Here is a 10,670-nt window from a genome sequence, read left to right as displayed (position 1 = left end):
GACTTGACCCAAACTTGTCTTCTTTGAATTAAACTGTGGACATTTAACTTGGACTTTTGATGTATACTGACCTTAAACTCTTCTGACTCAGCTCAAGTGTCACTTTTTAGTTTTAACTTGTGGTTGCTGCTGCAATTGTGGTGAAAACATTGATTGTAACTCAACTTTATTTTTACCCTTTTCCTATTTTGAACTCCCACTGGACGTTGTGTATAGTGCATCTAACTTGACTGTGGTGTACTTTTCGTTGCGCAGGGAGGAGTCAGCGGTTAGTTTCTTTATTAAAAGTGGTTGGTTTGTCGGCTTATCGATAATTCTCCGACACATTTCTCACCATGTGTCCATAATGTAGCCCTTGGGTATTGTCCATGTACAGTTATCGATTCACGGCCAGATCATTATCGATCAAACATCGAGGGAAACTAGCGGAACAAGTAAGTTCGGCAAAGTGTCGATTTAAACTGAGCCGTTTCATCACCGTCTGACCGCGCGTCCTCTTCGTGTGACAGCGTTCACGCGAGTTAATTTCGTATATGTTGTGAATATGAGGTGGATTTTTGGTAATATCGTTTAATCTTGGTGTGTTGTGGGTGTTTGGGGAAGCAACAAGTAAGAGCGAGTTAGCTAGTCACGGTCACGTCACGAATTAACTTGGTACATTCGTCATGTGCCCCGCTGTTTTAATCCCCGACTCTCATCTGTAGAAAAAAAAAATGCCACAAAGGCGACTTGAAGTTTTCAATTTGACACACACTCGAATGAATATATTGAAGTGAAGGTTCATTAAAGTCACCAGGTTCCTGTTGAGCTAGAACACACGGTCATAGTTGGGGTTTTACTGTCGTTCCGCAGATTCTTAGGGTTTCACGGAAGATTGATTGTATGAAGCAGGAAGTGAGGGACTGCCCTTGTGTCGAATCTGCTCCGACTTGTCAAGTTTACCTGATCTGATAATCAGACAGGTTTAACTCTCCTCCAAACAACTAACTACTGCAGCTTCATTGTTAAACTGCATTTTTAATGATCACCACTTGACCTCCAGACATTTGATTCGCACACAACACTTAAAAATCAAGTTAAAATTTACACCTCGCCCTGTAGACCTTATAAACCTTACCTTATAAAGTGTAAATGACGAGGTACAGCAGTTAATGTTTTGTTGGTTTCAACATACACATACTAATAGACAGACACATGATTATTGTTGAGTGATAATTTGCTGGTATTAAAAAATAGAAACGGAATATTTATTTAAAACTTTTAAAATATGAAACTGTTGTCTTTTTTTCTTTGCTCCTTTTAGATATCACCTGTAGAATACTTGTTTGTGGAAAGAACCACAATATTTGTATAATCATAATCAAGTGTTAACACAAACGTATAACATGCAAGAATTCTCTAAAAACACAAATATAAATTGTAGTTGTAGTATCTTCAGCGGCCCGCGACCCCTAGGGGTCTGCATTGGTACGGCATGGTCGTAAAAGTTTGATCAAATATGCAATTTTTTTCTCACTGTCATTTTCCCACAAGTTTAAAAGTTAGTCAATACAAATTAACTGTAGTACTGGATGATAATGCCTGGCACTGTGATTCATAGGCCATCATGTATTCAACTGTCTGTCTAAAACAGAAGTGACAATTTGAATAGCTTGTACACCTGGTTATCATGCAAATGATAGACAATGTTGATATTGGCCTTGGTGTCAGTTGAGAGGTATATTTATAAATAACAGTGTCACTCATTGTACATAGCAGTTGTGTAAAATAAAAACATGGATGTTGTAGCCTATGTATTTTCATATATTATAATAGCTTAGTATTCATGGCTACATAACAAGATATGTTTATATCTAGCACTAGGCCTGGTTTGATATAAAACACAGTTTTATACCATACATTCAGTAGGGGGTCCCTGCTCTAGGTTATTTTTAATGGGTCACAGGAAGTTTTTGGTGTTGTGCTTATTAGCAGCTGCACCACCTGCTGTCTGTTCTTCCCTTGTTCTTCCTGTCTCTTTTTTAAGCCAACACAGACATTCTCAGTTAAAATGGAAAAAAGAAGTCCCTGTTAGTGACAGTAATTCCACTCAGAGGAAGCAGGGCTGTTGTTAAAGCCCAAACACGAGGCGAGATGATGGTGGGTTAGCAGGGTTAGCTTAGCTTTGCTGAGCCTCAAAGGAAAACAGCTATTATAAGTAATAGATGTGTGATGCTTACCTCACATTTAATTCTGTACTCAGTATTGTATAGCTGATTGTACGTTATTTCAAAGTCATGGTTCATGTTGGTTCATCACAAAGTGTACAGCACAGCATAACAGCGAAGCAATTTGCTATATTTTGCGGACTAAAGAATGAAAAATCAAGGATTGTTCCCAGATCTAAAATGAGGATATTTTTAGGTTTTCTTTTTAATGATGAGTTTTATAACTAAGTAAGTAGAGGTTAAACAGATTGTTTTTGAATCACTTGACCAGTTCATGTTTTCTTTTTCATAATTGTACAAACAATTAAAGTTGATGGTAATATTGTTCCCTTTGCTCTTCATTTCTGTTTTAGTTGATCATCACCAAAGAATCTGATAGCTCAGATTTTCACTCATATCACCTGTTTTTGCTGATATGTAAACACTAATCTCTTCATGACCTCAATGTTATGAGCAACATCAATAGATAAAACCCATGCATGTGGGGTTTATCTCGGCTTTAGTGGATAAGGGGCTTAACATTGACCATATTCATCCATGCAGTCAAGTTAAGAGACCACAGCATTAGGTTATATATAATGCTATTTTTGCTAAAACCTAGAATTTCTGTCTGAGAGATAGCAGTGAAAAGCACTCAAAAACATACATTTATTTTCAAGTGCGTACGTAAGGCTAAATGAATGATTTTTTTTTTAATGTATGCTTATTGTTTGCTGGATTTTTACATATAATACAACAGGAAATCCGCAGTTATTTTCAGCCCCAGATCGTAATCTTTGCCACATACATTGTTGAAAGTGTGTATTCATTGACCAAACCTGTCTTTCTCTTTTCTCCTTTAATCATCTGCAGGATCACTGAGACACAGGCCATAACAAAGACACTGCCCTGATTGTTTACACATCACTTTTGACAGACTTCCATTTACACAGTAAATCATTCATCTGAAGCATTCATCCATATCCACCACCACAGGCAACCATGTCCATGGCCTTGAAACAAGTCTTCAACAAAGACAGGACATTCCGGCCCAAGAGAAAATTTGAGCCCGGGACTCAGCGCTTCGAGCTGCACAAGAAAGCCCAGGCGTCTCTGAACGCTGGGTTGGACCTGAAGCAGGCCGTAGCGCTGCCCTACGGTGAGGATCTCAACGACTGGGTGGCCGTTCATGTGGTCGACTTCTTCAACCGCATCAACCTCATCTACGGCACCATCAGTGATTCCTGCACCGACCAAACCTGTCCCGTCATGTCTGGTGGGCCCAGGTACGAATACCGCTGGCAGGACGAGCACAAATACAAGAGGCCGACTGCACTGTCGGCCCCTAAGTACATGAGTCTGCTTATGGACTGGATTGAGGTACAGATCAACAATGAGAACATCTTCCCCACCAATGTTGGTAAGTACTGAGGACGAAGGCCCTAGTGCTGTGTTAATATTTAGCATGGAGTCACTTTCCCTTGGTAGAAACTTCTGTGATTTCACATTGGACCCACCTCGCAGGGAAACAGGATTGTGATGATACATTTTTATGATGCATAAGTGAACCCACCTCGCAGCTTAGGGAAACAGGATTGGGATGATACATTTTTATGATGCATAAGTGAGAAATGTGTTGCTAGCTTGTGATGACAGCTTTTTGTGAAAACGTCATCCACAGCTAAGGAGCTACATAAGAACAGCACAAACTAGTATTCATGCACTACTGAATCCACACCTAAATTAGATTTTTACTAAATTCAAATCAAAATTCGAATTACAAATCGACCTTTACAGTGAGTCAGATAGGGAGGCCTACACGTCTGCCAATCAAGCCAACACCTCCCTCAATGCATTGTCTCCAGAATCCTGCCTCAAACGTCATAAACCATACGTGACGTTAATTGTAAACCAATCCCTTGAATATTTAATTCATCAAGGCCACAACATAACAGCAGGTGCCGATTCCAAGTCATGACTGCGCAGAGTGACACCTAAGGGTGTGTGTTCAGAAAAACACTGTCACCGTGTTGTCACAGTGGAGGAACACTCATATTGAGGACAGATAACACCAAACATGCTGCTAGCATAAAAATACCACTGTCAGCGTCACATTAAAGAACTGCGATGAACCTCCATGTCCTTAACTAAAAATCTACCTAACACTGAGATGGTTTTGCAAATTATTGTTCTTCTTGTTTTGCTAAGTTGACATTCTTTATCACTATGCATATGTTTTTTTAATTCCTTTTATGTAAATGTGTTACAAACCCTTTGTTCCATGACTGCAGTGGAATAAATGGACCACACAAATGCACCATTCTGTTTTCACTGCATTGTGACCCTAATGACTAATCTCTAAGTGCTTTCAGTCACATGGAGGCTTAAAAGCTTACCAAAAAATAGCCTGGAGTGGTGCAAAATGTGGAGTCACTTTTTTTTTAAGCCAACTCTTTACAGATTGGTTTGTCTGATGAAATGTGCAAGGCTGCGTTCCCTTCACTCTGTCCAGAGTGTGAAAAGATTTTGTTATCTGGTGTTGCCTTGACGTCCTTCATCATCTGACTCATGCTGCCCATTTATGCACTGTATGCTTGGCATCTCAATATCTGTGGAAACATTTATCACAATGTAGAGTTGAATCAATAATAATAATAATAATATCCTAATATATTACTGAAATTTAAAGGAGATTAGAGATTGTAAATTAGAACTTTCTCTTTCGGTCTTCGTTTTTACACGTATGTTATTGCATTTGTCCAGTATGTCCTGTCATTTCCTGCGATGATGCACTATGTCAAAAGGTCACCGTGGATTGACCCCGGTGTTTCCCTCCATCTGCTTGACTCTCAGGTACTCCCTTCCCTAAGACCTTCATGCAGGTGGCTAAGAAGATTTTGTCTCGTCTGTTCCGGGTGTTTGTCCACGTCTACATCCACCACTTTGACCGCGTCAGACAGATGGGCGCAGAGGCTCATGTCAACACCTGCTACAAGCATTTCTATTACTTTGTCACTGAGTTCAACCTGACAGACCACAAGGAGCTGGAGCCTCTGGTGAGTATCTGGGAGTGGAGCAGTGCTCCCACAAACACGGGATTAATTTTAGGAAATGTGTTCCTAAGTCTGTGTCTGGTCTAGTGGTTAAAGGCTTTGGCCTTGTAATTGGAGGATCACAAAACAAGAGAGTATTCCTTTATTTTTATTCTTGTATGCTAACATGAGAGAGAATCCTTCTGGTGACTGTTAGCTATAGAGTAAAAAGAAGGTCATGAGATTTTTGGGAATATTGATCCCATTTAGAGAAAAATAGGTAATAATGCATGATTCACCTTTTAAGGTAAAAACTGCTTGCAGTAAAAAAAAAAAACTTTATCTCACTTTTATTGGACGGTCCAGCTGTCAGTCTGGTGCCTTTGCCAATCGTAATAAAACAAATAGAGAGAATAAAAAACTCAACATAACTCCCATAGATATAGCCACTATGTGATGGGGGCAGCGCATAAGAGGTAGTGACCTGGTGTGGGAAGACGTCCAAAAATGTTATACAAAAAGAAATTATATGTATTCAAATGAATAGATAAACAGCTTTGGTGAGTGTGATAAATGACTCGAGTGTTTCCACAAAACTTCCCCTGGTACGTACTGACAGGCAGAAGTCGACGCCAGGTCATTCTGTTGTGCTGTTCTGCAGACAATTACAGGATGAAGAAAAAGTGTATCAAGCTAGCCCAACCCTTTATTTCCTGCTAAAGCTAATGGGAGCTAAGGTTTAAACTGCTAGATCAGTGAGTGAGGCTCAACAGGACATATGATGTTTTTGTGCAACGCAGCTCTGAAGTAGGTCAGTGTGACCATAATCCTAGACATACAAGCACAGATGTTTTTTTTTCCACACACCTTCTGCTACTGTGGTCAGTTGTTTAAGCTTTGGATGTTTCTGCAGAGTCAGAACCTTCAGCAACAACAAATGACAAATGTTTTAAATAGCGATGCATTTGTTGATGTTTCAGATTCTGTCTACTGCGCTTCTGTAGCTCACTGTCGAGTGTGTTTGTACTCTGTGTGTCCTGCAGAAAGAGATGACGTCTCAGATGTGCCACTGAAGCAGCAGCAGTGCAGTGGACATGTGGAGAAAGATCTGTCCATCTGGGAGACATGTGCAGCATAGAAGAACTGAGAGAACATTCAGAAGAGTCTATTTTTATATTTAAGTACTGTATTCTATTTTAGCCACATACTCTAGGTTTTCACCAGGAACCTTTTCATGTGAGGCTTTGTTCTCTTTCTTTAAAAACTAAAAAGAATAACAAAAAACATTTTATCAGAACACAGTATTACATGGTGTATGTTGATGTGTTGATGTTTTTTCTTTTCTATTTTTCGTTATTTTATTCTCAATCATTCCAGGATACTTACTGTCTTTCCTTCTGATAAATGAACTAAAATAGTACGATTTCTTACTGTAAATCTGTTTTTAAAAATCTCTATGTTGCTCTATTAAAATAATCTTATTGGATGTGGTTGTTCATTGTTTGTATTGTCTGGTAATCTGTGTTTTTTTTTCACAATTTTAAATTGTATTTTGTCAGATAATCATGTTGGAAATGATTCTGGTGTTTGGGCTTCAAGCTACTGTGAATGTACTATTATTGAATAATTTAAAAGGTGGATTAATTAAATGTTGTTGTTCCACATTTGGGCTAACATTTAGCTGTTTCTCACTAGCACTAACCACTTTTTAGCACATTCATGTGTTTTTAGTCACCTAGCATTTTTGACAATTTTTACACTTTATATATTTCTGCTTAACTTCTAGTTATTTTTTAGAAGACAGTTCAAACTTTTTGCATGGTTTTCACAAAGGGTTTTTTTACACAATGTATGGGTTAGGTTGTAGTCTCTGTTTTTGTTTCAGTTTTTTAAATATTTTAGCTATGTCACTATGCTTCCACTTTTATTAATTTACTTTTTATTTTACCTTTATTTAATCATGTGTCTCTCACTTAACATATTTAAAACGGTGGCTATTTGGCTTCATAGAGTATTTGTTAACACAACTGTGCATTTCTCCTCAAAATTGAAGTGATACTGAGGCCAAAGTGCAGCCATGACCTGCTGGTAGATCAGAGCTTATCATAGGTGTGTGTGTGTGTGTGTGTGTCATTGTTATATACATGCCCGGTGCCATCGGGCAAGTTTCTCATGTATCAAACCCGCAGGTGTTTGTTGTTGAAGGTCGCACGAGACTCAAACCTCACGTGACAAAACAGTGCTTGGCAGCACAGGTTCCTCGAATCATGTGCACAAAAATATAACCACTAGGTGGTGTCAGACACCCGAGGGTGAAGAGAACACCCAGCGTGGTTCTACAGTTCATGTTGTTGGTCTTATGAAATCCAAAATGTCCCACATATAGGCCACAAATGGGGGACCGAGAGGGGGCGTCCTGGCGTCTGATAGGGGTTAGTGACCGGACTAAACAGGTTATATAAGAACCAGGCCAGACTGTACTGAGATGAAAACATACAGAGAGCCGTTGTTCTCATTTAGCCTGGATGAAATGAGAATGATGGGCATGATTGGGTCAGACGTGGTCACTAACTGCTTTTATCTCAACACTAGGTTTGATTAAGAGGAGATGTAAAGGCATTTCCATACAGACAGCTGTGTACATCCAGAAAAACACACACCACACACCTACAGTATGTAAACACGATTGTGTTACAGCCTGAACACACTGTCTGAGGGCGCATAAAAGGAAGTCATAAAATTGACAGTATATTTGAGATTAGATAAAGATATATATATATATATACATATATATATATATATACAGTATAGATTACTGTATTGGTGTTAACTGACTGACTTTAACATAAACAGTATTGATGTTAACTGACTGACTTTAACATAAACACTTTTTTTCTGGCCAGAATGAAGTGCCTTCTGGCTAATTTTAGTTAGCTTTCTGTGAGCTTACTTGCTTTTTGTGTACTAACTAACTAGCCTTCAGTTATTTCTTATCTGGCCATTACTATCTGCTTGTCTGGTGTGTAATTGACAAACAGTTCTAATATAATCCCAAACATGACAATAGCCACAGGACTAGGTCACCGTTTATTCATCAAGGACACAGCCGTTAAGACGTTGTGTACACAAACTGCATCTGATGTTCTGCGTTAAGCTAAGCTAATTCTCCAACTCCAGGCCCTCACTGGCTTCAGAAATAGAACATGCACAGTATAAACAACAACAATATATATGGCAAATACAGAAATAAATTAAATCAACAATTCCATCCACACCCCAGAAAATCCCCATCAAAACTATACACTACTAGGACATTAATCTAAGTAGTGAACCTTTATTTATTTAATGCATCAATAAGAAATTCAAGGACAAACTCAAATAGTTTTGCCAGCTTTGCCCGTAATCCTTCCATGTACAGGTAGTGTAACTGTAAGATAAGTTATGAGAAGGTGGCCCCTTATGTTTTCTTTGCCCCCCCCTGTCTCTCCAAATGCTTGTGCATACCACAGGTGGTTAGATATTTTCACAATGGAAGCGCTTAGGACTGTTATCTGTCCTGGAACGTCAGTAATCTTATCTGGATGGGCGGAATTACACCAGAAAGAAAAGAAAAACAACTCGTGATGTAACAATCTGCTCCAATAACATCAGCCACTGACTGACCTCATTGCCTGCTGCAATCTGATCCTCTTAACAGGATTGTCCCTCCTCCTGTGTCTGTAGAGTCACTTCCTCTAAACTCTGGCAGCGCCATCTACGCTTGTTACGTGTGTGATGAGCCGATTTTCCCTCCCTCTGCTGTGTTTTTCTCTGGTGGAATGTATCAGGCCATGTCAGGAGAACTGAACAGTGGCAGTACACACAGGCAGACAGATGGAGGAGGCCAAAGTCAGGGGAGGAATTTCAGGCTGTGGCCAGTCAGACAGAGGCTGGTCCAACTCTGTCAGAGTTTTATCTGCCTGTTGTTTCAACGGTTCAGTCTGATTGTTTACATGTTGCCAGTGTTTTGGGACATGATGTGACTCAGCAGATGTTGGACTCGGGCCACACCCTTAACAGTTTTGCGGTTTGGAACTGTTTTGCCGCGTGCAGTTCAATAGCCACGGGACAGAAAAAAAGTGATGATAATTTTAGGGTTTACTGCAAAAACCAGAGAGGTTCCAGTAAGATGGTGACGTTTTTAAAAAACAGGTCCAGAGGAAACCCCCTCTTTTTATGGGGCTCATTTTATCCCGTTAAATACATGTTCTTGGATAGTTCAGACAATTGATGATGATTTGTTTCCTACCATTGATCTCAAAGAATCACATTTTTTGTTTGTGTTTTTCTGACCTCTAACCTTTATCTATTTCAGGCAAACTTTTGGCTATCGCAATATCTTTGTTTAAACATTAGCTACATTAAAGCTATTACTGGGCTACTTTTCTTCAAATTGAGTTTCTGATTGCTAATCTTGCTACATTATGTGTTTGAATAAATTAATTTATTAGAATTCAATGCATTTGTACACCGGCCTCTAAGTCCACAAAATATTTTTTTTATCCTACATGAACAAGAAACAGATCTTGTGGTCACCTGTTCAATATATTTAGCAGGTAAAGTTAATGTCACAAATCTCTATGATCAGGTGAATGCTTAACCCCAGCTTTATAAGGACACTTAAACAAAAAGTCTTTTGAAATGCCGTGTTAAACAATATTTGTTGAACTGCGTTTGTTCCAGCTACAAGTCCACACCCAGGTGTGAACAACCTGACTGCTCAGGTGATGCCAAAGCAGAATGACGTTTCTGAGAATTTAAAGTCACTGTCCATTACACTTGCATACTTCATGTGCTTACATAACAGCAGTACAGCCCAGTGGGGAAAAAACAGCACATTGTTTTCAAGAGCAAGTGGAACAAAACAAAAACCACTTTCACAATCGTTGGCAATATATTCTGCATTTGAGGATTTTACTGGATCTGGAATAAATTCCAGTGATTCTGTTGGCAGCCTTTGTCCTGTAATATTTAAAGTACTGGCGCTCTTTTGCATGAGGTTTTTCCTTATTGGAGGCCAGTGTGCTCTGGGAATTTTTGCTTGGGGAAGGATTCTTGGGGGGAAAAAAGGTAGAATCAGCAGCCAGAGGTCACTGTAACCTTCATACTGGAAGGATGTGAGACTCCTGGCTGCTTCAGGGACATTTGTCTCCTTGGTGTCTTTGATAGTTTTATTCAGGGTAGCTCGGCTTTATTTAATGGATACAACTGCACGTGCAGCTGTGTCTGCTCACGTTTTGCCTGCACTTGCTGTAGCAGTTGAGCTGAACTGTTTATATTCTGTTCCTTCCAAAACAGCACCAACTGGTTCCTAGGCTTTTCAGGACAGTCTTCAAACTTCCTGAGGCCATTGACTAATTTTAAGCTTTGGTTTATAGCCATGTGTAGTTTTCCTGAGGCTTCAAAATATTTT

The 10,670-nt window shown here is 39.4% G+C and overlaps 1 protein-coding gene across 2 annotated transcripts; it reads left to right on the top strand.

The window, feature by feature from the left end:
* Positions 1-213: 213 nt before the first annotated feature.
* Positions 214-6,704, top strand: mob3a (MOB kinase activator 3A). Of its 2 annotated transcripts, none has more exons than XM_025054158.1 (4): positions 214-434; positions 3,183-3,606; positions 5,040-5,242; positions 6,262-6,704. In XM_025054158.1, exons 1-4 carry the CDS (start codon positions 369-371, stop codon positions 6,289-6,291), a joined length of 723 nt encoding a protein of 240 aa, XP_024909926.1. In that variant the 5' UTR covers positions 214-368; the 3' UTR covers positions 6,292-6,704. The 2 variants fall into 2 exon arrangements, with proteins under 2 accessions (XP_024909926.1, XP_008330643.1); XM_008332421.3 differs by having other exon boundaries at positions 231-434; positions 3,060-3,606.
* Positions 6,705-10,670: the final 3,966 nt, after the last annotated feature.

Source organism: Cynoglossus semilaevis, chromosome 2 (assembly GCF_000523025.1).
Source record: "Cynoglossus semilaevis isolate Cse_v1.0 chromosome 2, Cse_v1.0, whole genome shotgun sequence".
Lineage (NCBI taxonomy): Eukaryota > Metazoa > Chordata > Actinopteri > Pleuronectiformes > Cynoglossidae > Cynoglossus > Cynoglossus semilaevis.
Note: the sequence above shows the minus strand (reverse complement) of the source record. Positions and strands in the feature narration are given on the sequence as shown.